Below are 26,611 nucleotides of genomic sequence, written 5' to 3'. Positions count from 1 at the left end.
AGAATAAACAGAGAGCACTGAAAAAACCCAAAGGAAGTGGTGACATTACAGAATCACAGGAAGCTGTAGGATATTGACTGTTATGTGCGTTATGACATTTTTACTGTAATTTCCTTTTTCCTTCTTGGCTATTGTGTTTGAGCTGGCAGTGTGCCTCTATGGAGAGTAGTGTTGGACCAGCACCTCAGCCCATTGGGAGTAAAGGAAAATGTCTCTGTGACGTGAGGATCTGTGTTCTGTCAACACGAGAAGCAATGATGAATCAAGCAAGGCATACTTTTACAGTTACTAGGAGACTGTCCCGCATCGGGGTGGTGCCCAAAAGTTCTCAACGGCCATTCACACCTTGACTCTGAGTGGGGGGTTCAACGACCTGAATGTTTTACATAAAGACTCCCAATGTAGGTAAAGACCCAGAGAAGTTAAATACCTGATACCACCCACTGGTCAGACGCTTCTTGTCCAAGAGGCGACTTCAGTTCTATAACATTTAGTTTTCACTTCTCAGGTCTGAGGACATGCTCGTCTTTGTCGTATATTGATTGAGAGAGTGAATATTTGTCCAGTTAAAATCTCTCCACTTCGATTCTTCACCCACTTTTTGGCCAGAAACAAACCAAAATCCAATGAATAAGCCCTGTTCTCTTGGGTTTGGTATACTTGTTGCCATGCCAACAGACTGATTAGCACAAGAACGTATCTCCATTCTTCAGAAGAAAAGGGAACATGATCCGCACTCTGTTTCAGTTTCTTCTTGTGTGTGTATATGTGTGCCCCGAGTTTGCTCCCACTCACTCCAGTAGAGTCTTTTTGGTCATCGCAGGCTCCCACAGTCCCGACGCCCACTGGCCACCTGCTGCACCAGATGCACGCTGGGATGTCTCAACCAGACAGATTGAACAGATGACCAGCTTAGACATCACATCTGCTGATGTGCAAAACATGGGCTTAAAATTCGACTGACCGGGGAAAGCCTGCGGTTCTGAGAAGATAAATATGTGGTTACTGGATTTCTGTTGTTTAGACGTGGATGCTAACAGATTCCTATTTGTCCCTGTGTTTGTGGCAGAAATGCTGTGTGTGTGTGTGTGTGAGTGTGTCCTGCACTGCAGTGCCACTCTTTTGCTGGTGTGAGACAAATGTAGTGTCTCTTAGATTTCCCCTCACTGTGCTGTGACCCTGGCTCTAGCGGGATGTGTCTAATGAGAGCTATATATATCCTGGAACAAACCTGACACTGGCACTCATAAGACCGCAACCCTTGCGCACACCCACCCACCCACCCACCCACCCACACACACACACACACACACAACACACACACACAACACACACGCTTGCTCTTATTCCCGTCACTACTTCTATAAAGGATGACAAGAAAGAGAGGGATTAGAGAACAAATAAATTATGAACAAAGCTTCCCAGCACAGTCAGATCCAGACCCCACACTCTTTCAGCCCACTTGCCTTTCTTATCTAAACTCTCCCCACATGCCTTCCCGCTCCGGCGTTATGAGTCACGGCAGCATGTGAGGAAGTCAAAAGTTTCCTGTCGATTCCTGCGAAAGCATCATCAACAAGAGTAATTTAACAAGGGGGAAGGAGTCTCGGTACGTGGAGAGGAGGAGAAAAGAAGAGGTGTCGAAGACTTTGGGGAAATAATAACTGGAAGAGACAGAGAGAAGGTGTGACTAATTTTCTGAGTCAAATTTAAACCAAGGACATGGTTGTTGAGGAATTTCTGACCATCCTCACAAATTACATCTGTACACCACTGGGAGAATGTGGCCTGCCTCATTCCACAGATACTGCCTTCTCTCTTCGCAGTGCCCAAGGTCAGGTTATAGATAAAGGGCCAACAGACAGTACATTGTCCTGTCTACTTGAGGGGCTTTCATATTTAACTCAGATGTTCCAGACAGAGAGGCACAGGAGGATTTAGGAACGCATATTTAAACTTAACTATCCAATAGGATGTGGACACCTAGACGTAACAGCGAGTGAATTCTAACCATTCATGGATGTGCTGTTAGTATGGGCAACGCAAGCAGAGGAAGATATATGGTGATGCTGTAGGAGACATCTTCAGACTCGGGGGTGACAATTGCTCATGTTACTCTGTTGGCGTTTGTATATTGTGTCTCCGTCTGGTCTCCTTGATGCGTTGACAAAGACAAATCATTGTTGCCACTAAATATTCTAAACTGGATGATAATCTGCCATTAGCATTATCATCACTCTCCTCTGCCAAAGAGAAACTTTTCAAGCCATTGCATTACAAAGGTAAGTTAGATGTGTTCAATAATTTAGTATGGAGGATATCATTAAACTGAAATGGGCCTTAATAGAAAAAAAGGTTACCCACCCCTGCAGCATCCTGTTGTCCTTCCTCCATCTATGACTTCAGAGAGATAATCATTGATTAGCCAGGAAAGATCTCAGACATTTTTCATTTCCACACCAATTACCAATGCTTTTAACCACACTTATTTTCCCCCTCATACCCAAAAGAGGGTTATGCTGGAGCTCAATTGAATTAGCAATCCTAATTCCATATTTCTAGTTTTGAGCCACAACTCTCACTTATTTCACAGGTTCGGCAAGAGCAGCACGGTGTGATTGGTTCAGAGGAAGAATCACTGCAACCGCTCTCCAACTCCTTGTTGTCTGACTCATCACTGTGTCTTGGCCACTGTCTCTTACTGGCTCAGGTAGTAATAAGAGAACTAAATGTTCAGACACTTTGAACTTTAAAGTTACAAAAGATTTATGTTGGACTTCCCTAGATTTAACTCAACAGAGCAGAAAGGGTATTACAATTGTCTTCCAGGGTGATTGCAATGGAAACTTACAACGTGTCTTATGACCTTTCCTTTGGTTGCCATTACCACACAGGTGGGATTAGCAGTCAAAAGATTTTCCACTCGATATTTGCAGTTTAGTTCATTGTAGATGGAGACAGTTGTAAATGACATGAACGTACCAGGTTTTCTAATTCTGTGAGTCGTGTGCTGCTCTGTTCCTGGTCTGGTGAGGACTGTTTGCTCTCCCTCCACCTGCGCCTTCCATTTCCTGTCACCCATGCCCCCTACTTAAACAGCCCTGTGCATCTAATGACCGCCACCAAGTGTCCGAAATAATACTGCAGGTTATCTAACCAAAATTAAATGACACGCCAAAAATGAGCGACCGAATGCTGCTCTATGTTCACATGCTAATTACTTCGTCACTATGAGAAATCTGCTTGACGATACATGTTGTGATTTGATCAATTGCTTTTATTTATTTGCATATCTCCTACCATCCACTCCACGAATTACTGTCACAGAATTTCATTCTGCCAAATTAATTAATTTCCAAAGTGGCACTGAAGCCTCTTAATCTTCTTTTCTTCTAGTCCATTCAAATGGGCCGCATGGGCCATCTCCAAATTACCCTCCGTCCTTTGGAAACCATCCCAGAAGGGTTCTCCTCCCCCCCTCGTTGGCTATGTGATATGGATTGGATGAAGGGAAAATGGCACGTCACCAGGGAGACAGCTAGATGACAGCTCGAGCAACAGACGACAGATCTTCCCTTTCTCTCTAATACTGTTTTTGTTTTTTCAGCAGAAACAACATTATTTCACCAAAAACCCCTCTATTTGCCACATGGAGACAAAGAAGATTAGTCCATGACCTGACAATAATTAGACAAACAATGGACAAGGATGTCAAAGTGATTCTCTTATTACTTGTCTTACAATTGTTTAAGAGGTCATTGAAAAAATGTCTTTTGTCCCTACACTGTCAGATACCAAAATCCGCTGACACGGTTGACAGGAAGCATTTGGAAATGGGAAACGAACAACACGTTCTGAACTCTCATCAAGTCATCCATCACAACTCTCTGCCTATGATGACTTGGTTGCTATAACAACTTAACCTGACTTTCTGTTTTTTTCCTGTTTTCACCAGCCATTACCATGACTACTAAAGGGCTTCAAAATGTCATGAAACATTTGCTGAAAAATGTTGCTCACCAACCAAATGGAGTCATTGGCTGCTTGCACCAACAACATAATGAACCATTTTTTATAAAATGACAGAGTCTAATTATGTGTTTCGAGCTTGAGCGATAACATTTGTAGACTCAAACTACAGTCCCTGTCGGTCAGGTTTTCATCCAATATTAAAAAGTTTCTGAGAGGCACTCTGTACTCTCCCTCTTATGTAATATAGAAACCATTGCTCTTATTTATAATGCTGCTGGATTCCCCAGATCTTTGCATTTGCTATGCAGATTGTGTAGATACTGTGCTGCGGTGTGGGTTGCAGGAAGTGGAAGCAGCAAACCACAACACACTAGATTTGTTTGGGACCAGCCCTGTACTTTTGTGTGCAGGATCACTGCCGAGTTTGTTTCGAGGGAGAACCTTCTGTCTTTGTCAACCATAACTGATTTGGCACCACCAACACCTTGCCATCATACTGAAGAGATATATGTGTTCAAGAATATAGTGTTGCCCTTGAAGAATGATAAAAAAAGGCCCTTGACAAAAGGTTGCCCACCCCAACTGTAGCCAATTCTCCTTCCTCTCACTCCGGCTTGGAGTGTGGCACATTGATTAGCCAGTAAAGATGGATTTGTATTTCAGTGACTGCATTTCGTCTCACTGTGGTAGAAAGAGACAAAATATAAAGATGTGAGCTCATATAAATAACCATTAGAAAAAGCTTTCTGATGAATGTTAATGATTTTAGTAAATCATTAATGGGTTTGTCACTGTGAGAAATCCCTTTGACATTACATGTTGTGATTTGATCCATTTACATCTCTGCTCAATCAGCTTAATCTGCTCAATCAGCTCAATCTATAAGTGGCTAAAGTTGCACTGCAGCCTCTAAAAATGTTTTTTTCCGCTCCTGTCACACTCACATCTCCACATTAAAGCTCCGTCCTTTGGAAAAAACCTCAGATGCTTTCTGCTGACTCCCTGTTGGCTGTGTGATACATTATGGATTGGGGTAAGGGAAGAAATGGCACATCCTAGGGAGAGAGCTAGATGATAGCTCCCTCTGGTAACATCTTCTTTTTTGTGTTTTTCTTCTAAGCAGAAACAACATTCTTCTGTCAAACCCCCCAAAATCGAAACAACCGTTATTTCCCTGTACTCCCTGATATAACCCACAAGGGAATTTCCTCAATATGTAACTAACCCATTATATGACAATGCTATAGTGGTGAAGAATCCATTGTTGTATGTCACGTCTTCTTCTGCTTTGCCACTGAAGGGCTTTGCGTCTCGTTCAGAGCAAGATGAGCGCCCACATGCAGAAATGCACAAAGATAAAACTAAGTCATAAACTCGACTTGGTTATGGTAGTAAGAAAGGTAGTGGTTTCTAAAAAGTCTAAAAGCATGGTAAAAAAAACGTGAGGAATAATTTCTGGGATGAACAGTGGAGGTCGTGAGTGCTGAGCAAACGATGAGGAAACACATGGAACAAATACAGGAAGTGGAGAAAGAAAGAGACAAACAAGGAAGGAAGCTTCAACATAAAACAGGAAATGAAGAACTCAAATTAAAGAAGTCTTTAAAAGGTTCAACATCGGGGCGGAATCATGACGTGATCATTTTGAAAGTGTTTCTAATATTTCTAATTCTTCATACCTAAGATGTATTCAAAGAAGCTACTAGAAATATGTTCCAATGCCTTTAACTCTGTCTGTTCACTAATTGAAACATTCCTTTGTTCTGCTCACCTCCCAGCAGTCTCCCTTATTATTCCCTCATAATATCAACTCTAGGGAGGGGGTTTCTAGCGATGGGCCAATCCCACAGCTTTTGGGAGCACAGCCCCGTGCTGTAATTGGCCCAGGGGGCCTGGTGCTGGTTGTAATGAGACTTGACAACGAGCACCGTTGGAGAAACATGTTTACATTTACATTTCTCCCAGTGGCCTCTCTTCCCCTCTGCTTCCCTCCTGTGCATTTTCAGGTTGCTGGAGAATTCAGGCCCGTTTGTGCATATGAAGGAGGGGGTTGTCTGCAGAGAGAATTGAATATAGATGAAAATATATGGAAAATGAAAAGATCGATAAGTCATTAAGAAGAAGCTATTTAATTTATTTCATTTGTATAATTATGTATTTTATTATATAGATGGATTAGAGCAATGATCCTGGATCAATAACGTTGGACAATGAAGGAAATGTCAAAGTACAAACATATGTGCAGAACCTACCTCCCTGACATGTACTTGATATGTTATTTGTGTTTAAAGTGGGCAACAGTTGGTGGAGGTGTTGAATTCTTTTTTTAATCATGTTTTCGTGCAACAATTTTCTTGACTAAAGTGTAATTTTCTGAAAACTGATTGAATGAGAAGCCACAAGCCCCCTTATTTCAAGAAACTGACCCTTGTTTAACACTGTGGTTGCAGAGTACCAGCTTGTTTCAAAGATGACCCGCTGTACGGATGAATAATCACAGCTCAGTTGCTATTGTCTACACTCTTGAAAGCACAAGTCCTCTTTGGCAGCTCACCGCAGATCTTGCACTGAGGGATACATTTACATAAGCTGAGAACACTGAAGTGGCACAGCAGAAACACTGTTTTAATATCTCCTCTCCCATCTTCTATAAATATCACTTGTATTCAAGAGGGATGGACGACAAGGGAGGGAAACCTTTCAGTGATACAGTATGTGCGTATACGAGTGTGTACTTGCACGCATGCAGCAGTGCACTTCTTATTATGATATCTAAACCTGATCAAACAGCCAAAAATATCTAAGCAGCTGAGACACAATGCTAAATGGTGCTGACTAGGGGAATCCATTCAGACTGCAAGTCTACAGACGTCATCAGATCTGTTGACCAGATGTCCAACCTTCCTACGTGACATTACTCAGGTTGTTCAGAACATGTTCCCTCTGAGGCTTTGACTACAATAAAACAAGGGTTAGAAGCTAATTTACATTTTTTTTAAATCACAAACACATAATTTCATGAAATGCAACATAATTGTGATTGTATTTTGTGAAATATATACGAAATCCGTTTGCCATTTGTGAAATACATAAAATGACTCCCAACCTTTGTAACATGATTTGTTTTTGCATTTTACGACAGCTCGTTGTTTTGTTTCATACCACTTTTGTTTTCTGAGATGTTGTTGTGTTAATTAGGAAATTTACTTTTTGAAAGACAGCCGAAATATACTTTCTCAAAACATTACAAACATTCTGAGTAACGGGATTATGTTGTTGTTTTTTTACAATTTGTTTTGTCACATGTTGTTGTTCTTATGAATTGTTTGTCTTTTTGAGAAATTTGAAAATGTTGTTGTGTTTCCTCACATGTTGCCTTTTGTGAAATGTTGTGTTTGTTTTCCTAAATACTGTTTTGGCCCTCAGGGACGTCTGCCACTGTTATGACATTTCAGTTTGTGACCTAAAGTCAAATGTACAACATCTGTATAAACACATATAAACTTCCATCCCTCTCAACTTGTGATACAAATCATCTCCAGTGTATTTACATGCCACTGTCTCTGTATATGTAGAGATATGTGTTGTGAGTAAGAGTTGGTGAAGAAGAAAGACAGTTTCACTTCCAGGCCCTAATGTGTTCCATTGGTAAACGTCAGTGTGGGCGGGGTCTATACGGCCTGAATGAAGTGTTTTTAGATGGATCCAAAGACGAGTTCCCTGCTCAGAGAATCAGAGGTACCATCAACAAAACCAGACATGGCCAGACAGCCACTCAGTGAGTCCTTCATTACAGACTTAGAGGAGGTGATCTGTTTGTCCAAAATAGTATTTACACCCCCACCCCCCTATATCCAGGTTTATTTGTAGATTCCTGGGCTCTGGGAACATGGTTTGCTATTATAAGCTTTAATAGTGCAGACACAGTGTGCATGTGTACGGAAGAGGATTTAGGGCCACTGTGGAAAAAAAAGTGAGTTCTGATTTTAAACTCAGAATTCTGACTTTTTTCAAAGAAATGGCTGCAGATATGATCTATGTTACAAGTTTGTTAACTCACTGAGGTCCGTGCGTAGAAAATCTGAATTCTGAGATTAAAATCCGAATTCTGAGAATAAAGTCAAAATTCTGAGATTAAAATCAGAATACTGAGAAAAAAGTCAGAACTCACTTTTTTTTCCCCCCACAGTGGCCCCAATCCTCCTCCATGTACATGTGTGTGTGGGAGAGTTTGTCTCAACATTTGCTTCTTTCTATGGGTGGGTTGCTCGAGTGGCAAAAATAGAAATAAGACGTCAACTCGGCAAAAAAAAGTGAAGCTCTGAGTCGGCTACACTCCTCGTCTAGCGTCTGCAAAAGGTGAGAGATAACTCAACAGAAAATGACAGATGGTTGATTGTGGATGCTCCTAAAGGGACGGAGAGGATTAAGTAAGAAAGGTGATAGAAGAAGGAAGTTATCACCTACATTTTTAATAATCCCCCTCAGAGAGAATATGAATGTCTCACCTTCACTGCAATCCATCAAAACGTCAGGAAACTTCAATAAAGACCAGAAATGTCAGAGGAAGAGTAATTACGAGTCATCCTCTGGGTACAATGTATGAATATCTAACATTTTGTGCCAATCCACCTTCTAGAAGCTGAAGTATTACCGAAGTATTTTCATTCATCCTCTGGGAAGTCCAAAAATGTCACTTCAGTTTATTAAATTTGGCAGAGGTGCTGCTAGAGCGGCTAAATGTAGTAGAATTCCCTAAAGGCAGAGCCGTTCCTGTACAAGTAACACACACGAACACGCACACACATGTTCGCACACATAAGTACACTCTCATCCATTTACTCTTCAACCTCAGTAATTAAATCTCCATCATCGTTAACACACTCCATCGTCTTAGGTATCTCTCCACACCAGACATGACAAATCAGGGCCTTGATTATAAATACAGCAAACGTGAGGATGGACTGGGAGACAGTTGTGCATCTTATGCTGACATGTTTTTAAAAATTCATGGCCCATAAAACAGGCCATGCAGACGGGGCTGCGGCGAGCAGATGGTTTTACTGAAGCCATTCCCTGGGACCAGAAACATTCATAACCACACAACAGACTGTACAGGCAGCAACATTCTCGCTAACCCACGCAAATGGAAAGCACAGAAGTGCTATAAGAAGCAAATCACAACACTGCAAAGAAATTCATGCGCTGATACGTAAGAATGTCAAACATCGTGGGGCCATAAATCTAAATATATCAAACCATGAGTGCATAAAACCCTCCCACACAAAAACATCTTTAAGAAAACCAAGTGTTGACATTACATTTTCCTTCTTTTATTTATTGTACATAGATATGATTGTTTTCATTCGGTTTTTGTCTTGTTCGTCCTTCACAATTTAACTGGCACATAACAATTGGTTTAGTCCATTTTGAACTGCAGTTCAGATTTAATGCTAACATGCTCAGGCAGCGTCGTTCACACCACAGGAATTCAAAGAGCCGAGGAGTCGACAAACTGAGATACCTTCAAACCTTTTGTTCCATCTTTTTGTAACAATTGCAATTAAGCAAAAAAAAAGAAGCACATTTTGTTTAATGAGCCAAACTTCCCATAACATCACTCATTGTGTAGAAAAGTTGGTTAAAGGTATAACTGGTATTGATAAAAAATGGGTCAAACTGTTTTAACCTAATTTGTTGCGTAACAACAACTCAGCCTGTACAGATCAATAAGCAGGGATGTGTTTTAACATGAAATATGCCTAATATTGAATTATTGGGGGGGTTCTCTAGGCCGCCCTCGGTATAGTACTGTAAATATATTTATTAATAGAGACATTTTTCTTTCCATTACATATTTACCACCAAGTGATAATATTTTAACTGCAGTTTGTTTGTCTATGGTGTTTTGGATGAAACCTGGTGTAAGGGTGCAGTAGGAAGAACCCAGTAACTTTTGAAGTGGATTCAATCAACGTTTTTCCATTTTATTTAACATTGAAAATGGGCCATTTTTCTACGAGAGATCTTGATAAAAATCCAGTGAACTGTTGATCCTTGGCACAAATATGAGCTCTACTGAGTCTAGTTGGAAAAAAGCTGCATGAAATTCACACGGACAGGCTGTGGCATTCAGTAGTTTCTTCAGGCTAAAATCAAACACCAAAGTCTATTTGATTTCCCTATTTGACCCACTTCAAATTCAGTTTGCAACGTCTTTATGTGGGTGAATCCAGACTCAGCTGTGTTAAACCTGCACTGAGGCGTAAGCATGAACAACAGGAACTTAAGAGTAGAACACTTTAATCATCATGAGGTGAGATATGGCTGCAGAACGTAACGTTTGATATGAAACAGCAGCAGGTCTCACATTGTAATCATGTAGGAATGGAGGGTCTCAAAGACAGTGCGGCTGATCATATGCTACAGCAGATCAAACATGTGACACCTCCATGACCAGACTAACTAACTAGTCACCCTGCGGCCTCACGCTCTACGGCGCTTTACATGAAACCTGTGACTGGAACGTAACAAATTGTGGATGTTATGTTGCCCCTGGTTGCTGATGTTCTTCTTCCACAGCTGGATCAGTAACAGAAACTGTTAAAAATGTTAATTAAAACGCTCGAGCTGCACTTGATATGTGAATTTAAGTTGTGCAGGTCACAGCAGGAAGAGCACAGGAGCCTCATATGTCATCTGTTTAGACTTGTCAAGTAGTGTTCGAACATGTCAACTGTTAAAGAATGAACTAAGCTTTAAAACTAATCTAAAAGACTTTTCATCACAGATTCATCCCCCTTCAGATAAGAAATCCCAGCTTCACTGTGGCTCTTCTGTCATCACGTGGGATGGAATGAGGGCGAGAATCCGAACATAATGAAAATAGATCTGTGTACCAAAAAGCACATACACATTTAAAAATCATCATGCTTACTTAAAATGTCACACTATGTCACAACTCGTTCATTCACAATACTGGGCAGGAGAGGAAAAACAAATAAAAGGTGCAAAACAATTTTACATCACAGTACAAAAAAAAAAAAGTTTGACATGTGCAATTGGACTGGAAGTTATTTGATTTTGTTTCACTTCATTAACTTGGTCCAGCAGTTTTATGTTCACTTATGGGGCTACATCCATACCACTATGTTTTATTTTGAAACTAAACAACAATATCTGTCAACAGGAGCATTTTGGCTCTGTGTCAGTTTTAATCCTCGCCCCTACTAACAGGCCTGAAACGTGTATCGTGTGACGGCTCACATGCTCTGGGTATACATATGCCAGTGTCTCAAAGGCTAAAGACTAAAGCTAATCTACCAGAAGGGGGCTCCTGTGGCAGGAGCGAACGATACGTCATGACTGAAAAGAACCAATCAGCATCATCTACATCATTGTTTCCAGACGTCTCCGTGTCTGCCCGTCCAGACTTAAAGTCATCCCTGGAGCTTTCAAACTAAAATGGGGCCAGCAGCGTTTCCGTAGCACAGTTGATGCACTTTCCAACGAGAAAAGTAGTCGTGTGGATGTAGCCCAAGTTAATTCAACTTTAAAGTCAGGGACACATTTAAGAGCAGGATCGACGTTGGACATGTCCTCAGATCAATGGACCTCATTGGCTTTAACAGGCAGGAAGGCGGATAAACGTATATAAAACACGTACTTATCAACATGTTTTTGCACCTTGAGTCGGAGGAGGGTTGCACTCCATGCACTTTCCATGCAGAGTCGTCTTTTGTTGCGGTTACTGACAATATGGCACGGTCACATTTTTATCACTTTTAAATAAGAAAACAAAATTTTGAAAATCATAGTTTTTCATCTGCAAGGCCTGCGAGTACAAAAAAAAAAACATCTGTCATGGCTGCCTGTACATAAGTTATTTTTCCCTTGAGACCAAAATAAAATTACAATTATGGAGCACGGGGACAGAGGCGAAATTCAAACAACAGCAACAGCTTAAATAAACCACTGTTTAACGTATAAGGTGTCCGGCATAAATCTGCCATTAAAATGCCTCATTGTGACGTCCAGTCCCCGAGTACCGTCTCCGTCACTACCTCTCTTTATATGAGCGTCTCGCTGTTTCAAGAGCACAAGGACAGAGTGAGGAAGTGAATCAAAGAGAGCACTGTTCCCCTGGCTCGCCACTTGGCAAGATCAGTGCTGTTACCTTGAGGCGACTTCTAGAAGCCCCTCTAAAAGACGCAGGCTGTTTTCTGTCCACACAGCCTGCTTGTGTGAATCGTACATCGTAACAGTCCGTCATTGTCGATGTTGAATGAAAGGTGAGGTACCTGCTGTATGTGTGATTCAGTGTTTTCTGTTTTTTTAGCTGTAAATGTTCACACGTGCCGATAATGCTTCATCCCTTCTCTTCATGACCATGAAAAAAAAGAACTCACATTAATCCTGAAATAAAAATTATAATCACATTTGGCAAAGAAAAAAACGTGTGTTATCTTTTTCCCTTTTCAGTGAAGGGTTAAAATGCAACTTGGCCAAACATTCTGGGAGACGTAGTATTTAAGACTCCTTTTCTAACGGTTCCCTCTTGGAACTAAAGCTCTACTTGGCTCCGCAGAATGCCAATCAAGCGCTTGGTAGAAGAAAGCAAAGAAAAAGCCTTTCAGACGCACACCAGCCCCTCTTTCTCCCGCTGTCACTCTTTTTTCTCCAGTCCTATTCAAGCTACAAGGTAGCAGGGAACCATTATCACTCCCTTGTACCTCGCATTTTCACCACTCTACTTTAAGAGCATTTTATTATTCCCCCCTGCTCCCCTGCTCCCCCGCTCCTCCTGTCTCTGTTGAACAAAGACCCAGAGGGGGGTTTTCCAGCTGCCCCGTATGACAGTCAGATACAGTCGCAGACAAAAAAAAGGACCCCATCCCCCCCAAACACCCAGCCTTGCACACTTGCACCTTACTGTGCCCCAGTCGAGGGGCTTTCCATAAAAAACACACACATCCATGCACACACACACACACGATTTCAGAGACAAGGGGTTGAAGTACAGCTTCATCGAGGTTTTTTTGGAGAGTGTTTGTATGTGTAGGTGTAAGTGTGTGTGTGTGTGTGTGTGTGTGTGTGTGTGTGTGTGTGAGTGTGTGAGTGTGTGTGCCTGTGTCAGTGTATTCTCTGTTCGATGCTGCTGGTCTGGGTGGAGGACATTCTCATTATAATTAGGGATTATCTTGGGGGTACAGCAGCAACATGTATAGACACAGATGCAGCACTGAGGTTTCTCAGAGGAAATATTGTATGTGCACCCATTTGCGTCATGACAACCACTTCCTGCTGATCCACAACCCAAACATCTCAGTCTGCATCCTTTAACCAGCTAAACCTCAACTGACTGCCATCATTTCAGGCTCCCTCATCCCTAAGGGGGGCATTGTCCCACCCTCATGCGCAGCGTGCCGCTTTTGTGCAGGTGCCAGAGCTGGACGAACTCCTCGGGCATGGTGTGGAACCACTTGTAGGGCAGGATGTTGTCGTAGTAGTGGTGGCTGACCGGCTGCTCGTCCAGGCCAATGGAGAACGGCCAGAAGCCGTAGGCCGTCACCTCCTCGCACAGCCCCAGGGCCAGGCTGACTAGGAAGAGCCCTGTGGAGAGGCGCTTGGCGTGCACGCCTCGGGCTTTCCAGAATTTGCTCACCGTGCGCAAGAACTCTGGGTTGGCAAAGAGCATGGTGAGGTTGGAGGAGGTGTCTGCCAGGGTGTAATATGTCCGCAGGGACAGGTCGGTGCAGGGCTTCATGGAGAACGCTGGCATGTAGATGTAGCTGGAGCCGTAGACTTTCATGCTGTCCACGAAGGCTTTTCTCGACCACAGAAGGTTCTGGAATCTGAACAGAGACAGAGCGATACAGAGAAAGAGTTATTCTATATGTAGAAGTCTAAATCACGACTGGTTGACTCATGAGTTGACTTCTGCCTCTTCCCTTTCTGCCTGTCTGCAAAGGAAGCACATTTTCTGTGTTGCCACGAGTTCAGCTACAGAAACAGGGTCACTGTGACACAGGCTGTAAATGACCTTTTTACAATTTAGAGCGAGAAGCATGAAGTGAAGAAAATTGCTTCTGATTTGCATTTCATTTGGTTCTGTTCTGTCTCTTTTGCTCTTTAAATCCTTTTTATGTGTCTCTTTGTATAATCTTTCTTTTAGGTGTTGTCTTCATGCCTTTAATGAAAACCACTCTGTGGTATCCGAATGCATATTTCAATTCCCACCTACGCCGCCTTCAAAAGCCATTTGCTTTTAAGTGCTGTATGAAGTTAAATTATTGCTTCTTGAAAATCGATGAGTCACATCACTGATTCCAATATGTAACTTTTCCATCTATTTGTGCTGAGATGCTCAAACATGCTGGTGGTTAGACGCTGGTTTTAATAGAAACGGATTCACCTTTTCTCTATGATGCTGGGGTTGGCTGTTACCAGGTGTGTTCGGATTCCCACATCCTCCACATAGTCCTTTGAGAGTGGCGGAAGGTTACACCTGAAGGAACAAAACATATATGTTTGCAAAGACCAAATGCATTGTATATGTAAAACCTGCAGGAGACAGCCAAGCCCTTCCTACGCCAATAAATCACAAGAAGAAGATAAAAATCCAATACTCAAGGTTTGATGAATTCCTTGTTTGTGCAAAATTTGAGAGATTTTGAGGACAAAGCCAGAGAATCCCATTTGAAAGGACAAATCTTTTTTAAAACCAAATGTAGGAGGTTTAAAAAAGGCGACTGACCATTGTGGTTGTACATCCTGCTGTGCAGAGGAAATCAGATCACTGTTATCAGATCACTCAGGACAATTACCAGTTGTAACTCAGGCCACAGAAAGTGTCACAGCTTCTCTAATAATATGAATTACAATAGACTAAATTTACATTTCATGTTTTCCAACATAACATGTCTAAGGGAGCAAATTACAATCATTCTGGAATAATTGCTCATATAAGCCTGATGCTGTTTGTCACTTAAGAGCTCTGTGCGTTCAGCAGATGCAGGAAATGAAGAACATCTGCGACAGGATCTTTTTTGCAATAGCTAAAAATGTGGCTGTCTGCTCGCTGTTTCCTCCCTCTGGGTTTATAAGTCCTGGTTTTTTATAAGTTCACTTTTAGGTTCAGCTGTCTCAATAAACGTTCTGTGTCCTGGATAACTCCCTGATGTTTCGGTTTTCATTTAGCAATTGTGGCATTTATTCTGTTTAAACTCCCAATTTCAATAATGAAAACTATTCAAGGTTTGACTATAGACTGAATGTAAAGATGGATGACGCCTCTCCACTTCCTCCCACTATCCAGATATGACGCTAAAATATCCCAGACACAAATGGTTTCATCTTGTGTCAATACGTTTTTGTTTTTCAATTTTGAAGAGCTGTCATGTTGTCCATCTTTATACACAGTCTATACGAGGCCTTTAGCATCAACTGGTTTAATTATAATAATCATATGTGTTTTAGTTTAGTATTTTCTATGTAAACCTATTCAGCTCTTTCTTGATATTATTTCTCTGTTCAGTTTATTCTGCCTCCTCTAAACCAACACAAATACATTTTTAAATAACTCTTCTTGTTTAATTCTTCCAAAATCCCACATTTCTTAAATCCAGGATCTAGTTTTGATGAAGCAAAATATTTCGGACGCCCCACCAGATGGTTTTATTCTGCTTTATGCTTTTGTGCTCATCTTGTCTTCCTCCCTCATCTTCGTCTGTTTTCTCATTTTGCTTGCTCACGCCTCGCAACCTCTTTTCTCCCTCACCCTCGCCATGGCCCATTTTATGGTCCCTTTCTCTCTCTCTCTCTTGGCTACAGTCGACACCAGCTCTCATTATCACTGATGGTGTTTGGCCGCTCTCTTGGGCACAGCTGAATCACATTTGGAGGAGCAGCGAGGCGCTCACATTCAGGCACACACACCCCCCTCCTCATTTCTCACCGCATAATGAAGTCGGCCTGTTCAATGTGCCGCCCACATTTGCTGTGTCGGAGGATGCCGCTGTTGCCCACCACCGCGCACTTCTTCAGGGGGAACTGCAGAGGGTTGTCCTGGGAAGGAGACATCATGCAGCCTTGTTAGCATACACACAGACACAAGCATGTGAACTTAGAGGACATAATATTTTCTGAGACAGGTGCACAAGTCAGACTGTGCTCAGTAAAGCTCAGGACATCAGTTCATTTCCTTTCAAATCCTTGCATGCTTGGACAAACCAGAGAGGAGGTATGAAAGATGGAGGTCAAAAGTCGAGGTCATACTTTGCATCTGATGAAACAGATTCTGCCTAGAGAACATATTATATATTAAGTGCGGGAATTAAACTATTCTCAAAAATACCAATCAGCAGATAAATCTGATACTAGTCCAGCTAACTATTTAACACTATTTAAGCCGTTTAACTGTACCTATAATTATTTGAAATACTGTCTACTTTAATTCATCTTTAATTTAATGTTTTTGAATTACCCTAATCTAATTATTTCATCTATTACCTTTAGTTTACTATTTTCAGTAAACTATTTTAACTAATATTTTTTCTTTAACCCTGTTTACTTTGAGCTATTTGGACCATTTATCCTTTACTACTTTCAACCATTTATCCATTAACCATAACTTATCACTCCAAACATTACTTTTAGTTGACACTTTTAACTGTTCATTCATAACATACAGCTATTTCAATCATTTATCCATTACATTTAGCTGCTTAGCTACACATTCTCAGGTGGAACATGTACTCATCAGTTGTTACTCTAGGTTTCTCAAGAGCAACTGGACAAAATCATCGGCTGCAAACTGGACAACATGGAAACAGTGGTGGAGGAGGATGCTGAACAAACTGCTGTCCATCATGGACAACCCCGACCACCCCTCTCCACCACATCCTCAGGGCTCAGAGGAGCACATTCTCACATAGACTCAGACAACTCCGCTGTCACAAGGACAGATTCAGGAAGTCATTCCTGCCATCCGCCATCAGGTTTTAGAATAACTCCTTGTAACAATTGTGACAACTGACTGTTTAACTCAACTACATTAGTCTCCTCCTCTGCATTGTAAATTGAATTTATCCGCTGCTATTGATAATTTATAAAGACTGGTACTCAGTATCAGTAGATGTTATTCTCGGAGACTGTATATCGTAGCTAGTCTCTTTTGCACATCACTGTATCACTTACTACTTGCACTGTTTTATCACTTAATCTCTGTACCACTTCTACTCTTGCACTGTTTTTTTGTTCTTGATTATTGAAACATTCAACTAGTCTCCTCTGTTTTAACTATTAACTTTGCCTCAATTTAGCTCTGTCTGAACAACTCAGTCACTGTCCTACATGTATGTTCTTCTATGTAAAAAAAAAAAAAAGATATAAAAGAAAAAAAGAATTGTACTTATTGCACATGTCTGCACTGCTGGAACACAAGCGGGAGAAATGTGTGCTGGTTGTGAATCGTGGCCCTGTCATCATCTAAATGAAAGCCTTAGAACAGAATTAACTCTGTTACAGAGGACATACTTAAACCATGCTTCATGAGGCCAAGGTCAAAAATGTCCTCGCTCTCTCTTTTAGCCTTTACTGCATTTAAGTCAGTGGCACGGATTAGCAAGACGGCGGAAACAATTGTGCTCATTATTCCCCTTGGAGGGCACACATTTGAGAATACACACACACAAGCACATCCCTCTCTTTGCCTCAGGGTCTCTTTTGGACCGTGACGGGGGGGTAAGTCCGAGGACAATACCGGCTAACAGTCCATGGAGCAGGGGCGGGGAACCAGGAAGTTGGGCTGGAGTCGGAGGACATTTGTAGTACTTAGTCCAACATTGTTGTCATGATGCTTTTATGATGCTGTTAGAAACTGTTTAATCTACTTAGATTTACTTATTTGGCAGAGGCTTTGATTCAAAGACATTTACAACTTAGGGAAAACACTGAAGCCACAAAAAAGTTAAGTGAAACCCTCATCCCAGCCAAGTAACTTGGGACAGAAGAAAGACGCACATGAAGGGAACACCAGTAAAAAAAAGATGACATGAATCTACAGTACACTCCAGTGAGCTATATGGACGCACTGTTTAAGCCACTGAACTAACCAACAATTAATTGTCAAAGCCCTAATTGGCACATTCCCTGGCAGATGCCCAGATACTGTAGCTGCTGCCAGGCTTAGAGTCGTTTGGCTGCTTGTCTGAGCTCAGACCTGTAATCACAGCACTGGTAGTTGAGAAGAGGAGAAGAGTATTTACGTGCATGAGTCTGAAAATTGTCCGTCCCACCTAACCACCAGTTACCTTCCTAGAACTGGCCACAATACAAGGTTCTCTGCAAGTGCAACCATGTTTCAAAAACGTGTAATGCTTGCAGGCAAGCGGTAGATGGAGAGAGTCTCAGAAGTGCAAAGCTGTGCAATGCAGCAGCATGTGACTACAACAGGTTAATGCAACGGAAACAGAGACTGACAGTTACTAGCAGCACCCCCCAACGCTCTGAGTCTCTTTACAAAAGCACAAATAAAATCAGTGCAGAACTTAGTAGTAGTAGTACCTACAACTATCTCACATGTAAAAGCCCTGTTACATTCACCCCGCTGCTCTACATTCAAACATTCCGGGGCCGAGCTCAGCCCCTCTCACTTCATATTCTCATTTCTTTATTTACTCGCTCTCTCCTCCCCCATCCATCATGAATGAACATGCACAGCCTGCGCCTGCAAATTAGGGTCAGATATTCATCGTGTTTACCAAAAATTAGACGACAGATCTGCAGCATTGGAGGTGGGGATCCACACTCGACTGTTAATGAGACGTGCTGCCCCATGGATACAAAAACCACGGCAACAGCAGCTACACCTGAGTTTCTCACTTTGTCCTGTTCCCAGTCTCAAACACATATAAACACCCTTATGCTGATGCGGACACACACAGGAGCCATGTTAAAATAGCCCCACAGCTCTTATCTGGTTACAGACATATACACAGGGGCATAAATAAACACTATGGTGCATTTCTGTATTATGCTCTGGTCTCTGTGTGGAAAGAAGAGGGGGATTAACTCAAGGGAGAAACTTGAAGCACATCCTCCTCCTCCAGTTCTAAACCCATTGTTTATATAGCCCTGTTTTAGATAATTCCATAAGTGGAAAGAAACACAACAGGATAAATCGTCTTTGTTGAACAAGTGATTTGATGAATCCATAAGGTCCAGTAGGCCGCTTGAAATGAACATCCACTAGGCCGAAGTCTTTTCATTAAGATCCATGAATCACTTTGGGAAATTTCTGAAAATGTATCTTCTATTTATCTAACAATAGAGGGCGGACTGACTCGGGCCCATCCGGACCCATTGGCATAACATTTTTTAAATGATATTCAGCTTCAGGTTGGGTTTGGCCACGTTGACTCGTCTAGATGCTTGATGTTTTAAACTGTACTCAAGTCGTGTTGCCTCTCTGAGCGTCTCCTCCTCTCACTTCTCCACGTCTTCACACTGAGGACACTGACTGCTACTAATCCTCTCAAATTTAGCAAGTGTCTATGCGCTCTGCTTCTCCTTCCCTGCCTCCATTATGGATCGACATGTTAAAACCACAGTCACAGTGTAGTGTTGCGCTGAAAAAAATCACTTCCTATCGTCTGGTTTTAGTTCCAGTGTCAGGAGCACAGCTGTCTCCCTCAAAGTCACATGTCTCGTGATGGAAGATCGTGTGGGAAGTTTGACCCACAAAGTTTGACCGAAAAATACATGTACACACCCCTTTGACCGTAAATATAAAGCCACAATCTATTTTAAAAACCATGAGAGTACTACAGCTTGTTTTCATATCTAAGTTTATCACATGATTATACTCTCTGTCCTACCTGCACAAAGAGTGGGTATGTCTCGTTATTGACGGTGTGCGAGTGGTAAAACTCCCCATCGTACCACAGGACCTTTCCCATTGGCGAGTTCTCCTTGGTGACGGCGAACATCCTCCGTGGATTGCAGCAGTCTGTCAACAACTTCCTGTGCAGACAGGATGTGGGGAAAAACAAGATTGACACAAATTTGATTCCACAAAACAGCCAGGATAGTAACTAAATTACGACTGTGTGAGGTCAGTGACTGCAAATGAGAGGAAGTGATCAGATATTTAAGGTCTTGATTGAATCACATCAGACCGGAGATGGAAGGAAACAGGAAGGAAATTTGTCTTTTTCACACAATGTCCTAAGAATCCATTGTACAAACATGCAGTTCTGAAAAACTTTGTGATATGGGAACAAAAAGTCAGAACGAGCATCTCGTCCTTGGCTGCTCTGCAACAGTCACCTTCTCTGATGATGCTAATTGGCATCGTCTCTGGAGAATTGAATTGCCTGCATGTGTTCTCTGCTGTATAAGGTTTGAATAACACTGCCACTGTAGCTGACAACTATGTGGATCATACATAATATGCATGATATACTGAATAAAGAGTGTTATTGCCATGTTTGCATTTCTTTTTATTAACAGTTAGCCTTTAGATAAATGGTATTTATCATAATTTTGTGATATTTTTATCGATTCAAACATGTTTTCAGAAGAATTACGAAATATTTTGTTTAATTTTCAGCCTCTTTCTCCCAAGAACCCAAAATAAAATAGTTTTAACTTAATTTCTTTAAATCTCACAAATGGAGAAAACTTAAATCTAGGATTGGGCAATACTGCCAGAAATAATAAAGTTTGTACAGGTCGATATAGATAAATCATGACAAAAGTCACATCATCATTATTATTATTATTTCTTTTAGGGTTAAAGACAGATTTTTGCAAAAGTTGTGGTTTATGGACAGAAAATGAAAAATGTAAATCTGAGAAAGATTATATGTTATACCTCCTCACTGTTCTTACACAATGCTTAAGCAATAAATAACAATATTGTTTTATTACCCTAGAAAAATTTTGAAAAAAAGTTGTCATCTTTGCACCTTTCTCCCTTTGTTCAATTGTGTTATTTACTGGCCCCTAAATTAGCCTGGGTCCTTCAGGAACCCACACAGGCACAGCTGGGGGCCCCTTCACGAACCTGTGCTTTGAATCAAAGGACATAAATGTGAGCCCTGAGACGAACCTGTACAGATCGATGCCCGTCTGGTTCTTCTCCCACATTCTGCCCTTCCTCAGCACCTCGTCCACTATCTCTTTATCGCTGGGGACTCTGTACACGGGGAAAATGTAGAACCAGCAGAGGACCAGCACGCACAGGGCGGCCCACACGGACAGCTTGCCCCGGTAGCATCGCACCAACATCGTTTCCTCTCTGCTCTGTCGCACGACTCAGAACCAGCGGTGCGTGCACATCCAAGCAGGTGCGGTAAAAATGAAATGAACGCAGGGGTCGGTTCAAAGCTGGTCTCCCCGTCCGCTGCAAGCCCCCCGCCTCATTCCGCGGTCAGGGTGGGGTATTAATTAGGTTGCAGAGGTATGGTCCGTTACCCGGTTGTGTGGCTCATGCATCGGTTTGGAAATCCGGGTTTCTGTCGGTGAGGGTGTGATGGAGGGAAGCGCGAATCCCTGCAGCGGCGTCTCACGCACGGTTGCGGGTTTGCGGCGCGGTGCCTCTCGCTCTGCAGGATTCCGCCGCCCTGCTCTGCGCACATCAGCATCATCCCAGCCCGCAGACAGCGAGCAATCATGCGGGCCCCGTCCCAGCTGCACCGTGGTCCGGATGTCCCACCGTGGACCCCGACACTCCGATTTCTCTCCCCGGTGCTCCGCCGTGCTGCTGCAGGGTCTGGTTGCTACTGAACCTGGGTCAGCATCCCTCCTCCTCCCCCTCCCCCTCCTCCACCTCCCCCTCCTCCGACCAGACAAGTGTGTTATGGAAGACAAACGGTTCAAAAACCACGTTTCTTATATTTGAAAAAAAAAAAAAAACACGTTAATGAAATGTTAACATCTTTTATCGTTTTCCATTAATTATAAATGATGTTGAATTATTTCACCTGTTGTCCTTAAGTCAAGATTTTGTTTTTTATCTTCTTACACAGCACAAAACATACTTTTGTGACATTTTTGTGAAGCCCTTAAAAATAAAATATTTGGAAGTTACAGCAGAAGTCCACTCATTCAATGATGGTTTAGAACACACATCATTTGCATGTGAAAAATAAATCTTAGCAATATGCCTGCATGTTTTTTTTAACAAATTAACTGTATTCAAATATCTTAGCATGTTGTGTGCATCATGTTAACATTTTGCTTTTGGGTTTTTAAACAATGAAAATAAATAAATCACGTGTGTTTGACAGCCTTAGCCTTCCATACATGTGAGGCTGTGCTAGGGGCGTCCACAAAAGAAAATTCTTCTGCAGCCGCAATTCTTATAGACACGCCTACTTCAAGGGACGTAATCTTCTTAAAGGTGTATCACCCTCTGAGGGCTTCCATCCATTTCTCATCTATTTTATCTGCAACTATGACAAAAACACCAGTTTTCAACGTAACAATTCATGAAAAATTGAACAAAAATAATTGGCACATCTGCCAATGTTTAAAATAATCATTAGTCACAGTCCAAACTTTACCAAAACGAAGAAAGAGACGGACAGAGCTGCTATTATTAAAAACAAAAATATGTAATGATTTTATCAACTGGTATATTTTGTACATTACCTTTTCACGACTCATCGAAAACTATCACTGGAATACAGATAGATGTGTGTCACCAGCCCTTGTTCTCTGTAGGGTTGAGGAGGGTGAAAACGTGGCATCATGCATAATTACTGAGGCCTCTGAAGCTCTCATTCTGTGGTTTACATTTGACATTTCCACGTTCAAGAGCTGCTGATGCAAAGCAGAAGTTGCAGTAATAAACCAATGCAGCCACTGTTATAGGCCTTGTGATGGCATTCTGCCTCTTGAGTGCAAAAATGGACGGATTAACAAATGTGCCCGGTGGCCCCGTGCCCAGGGGCCAGCATCTCTTCAACCACAGCCTCTGTTTATAGAGAGGGATTTTACTAGCTCTATTCCTGTGTATTCCTTTTTCCTTTTTCCTGGTGTCTTTGTTTTGTTATGTGGTTCTTTTATCTCCCCTCTACAACTAAATGTGTAAGACAAGCCACGACTGCAAAATATGAATCATATCAAAGAAAGTGGAGGAAACATTCTTTTATGTTTTTATTAATTTATGTATTTATTAATTTTTAGATCTCTGTGACCTGCTGTCACTTAAACCACTCCTGGAAAGAGATTAAACAACATTTAAACATTTGTTAAATTAAAAGCTGCAAATCAATCACTGGTCTCCACTCCTGCTGCCAGAAATCCTTATGTGAGGAGCTGCCGCCCCCTGCTGGAGTTTGTCTGCACTAAATAAAGAGGCTTCTTACATCCCACTTCAATCTCAACCTTTTCTACAAATTAAAGTAGCATATTCACATTCTGCCCCAGAATACTGATTTACTTTTTATCCTGTCGAAATTCACACTATGAAAAAACATCTCTGTTGAGCTGATGTCTCAACATCAATGGTCAGATTTTACCATTGCTGCTTTATTTCCCCAAGAAGTGTGTGGGTGGCATTTTTGATGACTTGAACTTTTCAACTTGCTGTTGCTCTACTGTGTTTTATCTGGGCCAGGAACCACACGATCTCTATACAATGAAACTACCCTAATGTGTGTGCATTAAAATCTTAAAATCAGTTGCTTTTATTGTCTACTAAAGAGGATGTAGGTCTTGGACTGAAAGAATTCCTGCAATTTCTCTCTATTTTTATTTGTTTGTGCATCAAAAACACAATTATTATAATAGATAGAACAGAACATACAAGCCACTGCATCACCATGCAGCCCCATATATATATATCCATACATATATATATTTAGCAGCCAACATTCCTCAGCTAACCTCATTGTTGTATCAGTGAGGACATTATATATATGCATATTGTATGAATATCCCCTCCTGTCCTTCTGACTGGATATACAGGCTGATAACAGTGAGGGTTGCTGAGATATGTGGGCCACTCAGGGTATCCACTGAAGCCTATTGGGAATCTTGGAGGGCAGCGTCAAGGTGAAACCGCAGAGGGTAGAGGGATGCCAGGGGAGGCCAGGGGAGGCCACTTGGCTGATGTCATGTGTCAGCTGCTCACTGCGTTTCATGTCCAAACAAAGGTGGACTGCACAAGATGCAAGAGGAGAGAGGCAGGCAGGGTTGCAGGGGAACAGAAAGATGGAGAAAAATAATTATCATAAAGTTTCCATAAATTATCTTTGTGACCGTCTTGTCCTCTTTGACTGTTTCCACCTGTTTCCAGTTTTTATGCTAAACTAAGCTGACTTTCTGCGCTTTGTCATTTTATATTCAGTGGACAGACACGAGTGTGGTATCTTTCTGCAAAGTTATCCCTGTAGATATACACAGCAGGGCAAGTATCCTCTACTTGATTAAAAGTAGAAATACTACAATGTAATCACACTCAGGGAAAGTATTTAAAATTATACCTGAGGAAAAATACAGTATTCTGTTTTGTAAGGGCCCATTGAACTTTATCTTTGACCTTTCACCTCCAGATTCTATTGAGTTCATCAGTGAGTCTAACTGCACGTCGGTACCAAAACTAACCTCAAGGCATTTTTGAAATATCTTGTTCACAACAATGAGACGGATGGACAGACAACTTGAAAGCTTGATGCCTCCAGCCACTGGTGCAAATTGATTGAAGTAAATCATATCAGTATTTGAATACTCGAAGAACTCTAATACAATACTTCAGAAATGTACTAAATGTAACTTTCCAAGTAGTAGACAGTACCCAGCGTATTTATTCTATAGACTAATGGACTCATTCATTAATCAGGTCGTGACATGTACAGTAAAAGTGGTTTAAAGTGATGACACAGCCATGCGGTGACTGGATGTTGACATTGGGGGCTGAGCTGGTTGGGTCATGACCACGGGTTAACATGGATTATGCAGCGACAACTGACAAAACAAATAACGCTTCACAAAGAGCAGGTGAGGACGGATTAAAACCCTGCAAGATCACAGGCTGTCAGATCCTGCGGCTGCACACACGTCCCGTTCCTTTCCGTCCATCCCACAGGTTCAGACTGAGCTAATTAGCTATGATTAAGGACGACATGAGGGGAACCACGGAGGCAACACATTGAGCTGTCACCCGCCTAATTATGAAAGCAGCAGAAAGTGCATTACAAGCAGGTTCCCCGATACCGAGGCCTTGTGGTTTTTTCATTTGAGTGTATGTGTCTGTGCGGAGACAGAAGGGCGTTGGGTTGCATCGGAAATAGCTCCCCCACCTGCTGAGGATCACCGAAAAAAAAAAAGATGACAGAACATTTGTTGTCCCTGGCGTCTTCCTCCTTCTTTTATTGCCTTTCATTGCTCATGGCTGCTTGTCGTGTGCTGCCGGATGGAGTTTGACTCTGCAGCACAAAGATAACGGGAACTTTGCTGGTGTTTGTCGAGAGAAAACTGATCCAAAGTAGCTCATTAAATCGGGGAGCAAATTCATTTCAAGTGAAAATGTCTTGGAGGCCTGTGTCTGAGGATTTATTAATGTTGTTGAATGCTGATTTCAAAGGGACAGTACAGAAACTAGGTAGAGCTGAACCTTGTGTTTCACTTTAGAACAGGGGTTTAGCTTTATTGTATTTACTTTGGACCCTCCCCCAGGCAGTGAACCGGCTCAACTCATGTCTTTATTAATAATAAAAGAGGCAAAGCAGAAAGAATTTGAGGGGGTGTAGCTTCACCATAAACAACAGGATATTGATCGAGCAACAAACTTAAAGTGGCCATTAACTGTGCGTTTAAAATGAATTCATCATTTGTCCGTTTTCTGGATAATAAAACAAAATGGGAGTTCTTCAAGATTCAAGATTCACTTTAAATGTATTTAAAATTCAATGGGTTAGAAGAAAGAGAGAAACAGGCCCCCAACTTGTCATTAATGTTCACTCTAGTTTCTGATCTCAGAGAAGCTCTTACAACTCAGTGGTCAACATAGACTCATTTGACGATGTCATTTTAGCTAATGCTCAGTTTACCAAAAAACATCTTAGCACTGTGATCAGATTCATTCCAGCATAAGCCGGTCGAGAGAAGAGAAACTTGATGCTGAGGGGTTGAGTGATTTGCAAGAAGTGTCAAAGCTCAGGCTGAGATTAGCGCTCGTGCTCTGAAATCTTGACAAAGCCACGCCAAGGAATTGTTGAGTGCAGAGACAAACTGAAAATATAGACTGGATGAAGATGTGGGCTGAGTTGGAGTCAGAGGCCAGAACAAAACCTAAAGACCAGATCACTTGGTGCTGCCACAGTTACCTGAAGTCACAACATGTCTTTCATGAAATTAAAAATATCAGAATGCAGCTCTTCACCAAGTTTCACAAGAAACTTTCAAATGGTTTTCATGTTCTGCTCCTGAAACTGAATTATCCCCGATGTACAATCACAGAGCCACACATACATTGATGTTCTGATCCAGCTCCAACATTATTGGCCAGAGAGGATCATGTAGAAAGGAGCCTGACCTATTCTTAAAATCTGATTCAGTGCTTTTGCTATGCAAGAGGGCTTTGGGTGTGTTTTATACTCTATCAGCTGTGTGACTGCTCAGAGAACAG

The 26,611-nt window shown here is 41.8% G+C and overlaps 1 protein-coding gene and 1 long non-coding RNA gene across 2 annotated transcripts; one reads left to right on the top strand and one right to left on the bottom strand.

The window, feature by feature from the left end:
- Positions 1 to 1,322: 1,322 nt before the first annotated feature.
- Positions 1,323 to 10,555, top strand: LOC138406743 (uncharacterized). Its single transcript, XR_011240104.1, has 3 exons — positions 1,323 to 2,282; positions 2,594 to 2,710; positions 3,397 to 10,555. It is a non-coding gene; the product is annotated as an uncharacterized lncRNA (long non-coding RNA).
- Positions 9,284 to 22,243, bottom strand: st8sia1 (ST8 alpha-N-acetyl-neuraminide alpha-2,8-sialyltransferase 1). Its single transcript, XM_020092414.2, has 5 exons — positions 21,086 to 22,243; positions 19,851 to 19,995; positions 15,929 to 16,038; positions 14,387 to 14,479; positions 9,284 to 13,826 (listed from the first exon to the last, which is right to left on the bottom strand). The coding sequence occupies exons 1-5, from the start codon at positions 21,262 to 21,264 to the stop codon at positions 13,361 to 13,363; spliced, it is 993 nt and encodes a 330-aa protein (XP_019947973.1). The 5' UTR covers positions 21,265 to 22,243; the 3' UTR covers positions 9,284 to 13,360.
- Positions 22,244 to 26,611: the final 4,368 nt, after the last annotated feature.

Source organism: Paralichthys olivaceus, chromosome 23, assembly GCF_024713975.1.
Source record: "Paralichthys olivaceus isolate ysfri-2021 chromosome 23, ASM2471397v2, whole genome shotgun sequence".
Taxonomy (NCBI): domain Eukaryota; kingdom Metazoa; phylum Chordata; class Actinopteri; order Pleuronectiformes; family Paralichthyidae; genus Paralichthys; species Paralichthys olivaceus.
The sequence above is the reverse complement of the archived record's forward strand: the minus strand, read 5'-3'. Positions and strand labels throughout refer to the sequence as shown.

What these genes read in the sequence shown, in the direction of transcription:
- st8sia1 (XM_020092414.2), bottom strand. Translation starts at nt 21,264, where the DNA reads ATGTTGGTGCGATGCTACCGGGGCAAGCTGTCCGTGTGGGCCGCCCTG. An exon ending in CATACCCACTCTTTGTGCAG is followed by an intron (nt 16,039 to 19,850) that starts GTAGGACAGAGA and finishes TCTCCTTCCCAG; the next exon opens with GACAACCCTCTGCAGTTCCC. An exon ending in CAGGCCGACTTCATTATGCG is followed by an intron (nt 14,480 to 15,928) that starts GTGAGAAATGAG and finishes TTGTTCCTTCAG; the next exon opens with GTGTAACCTTCCGCCACTCT.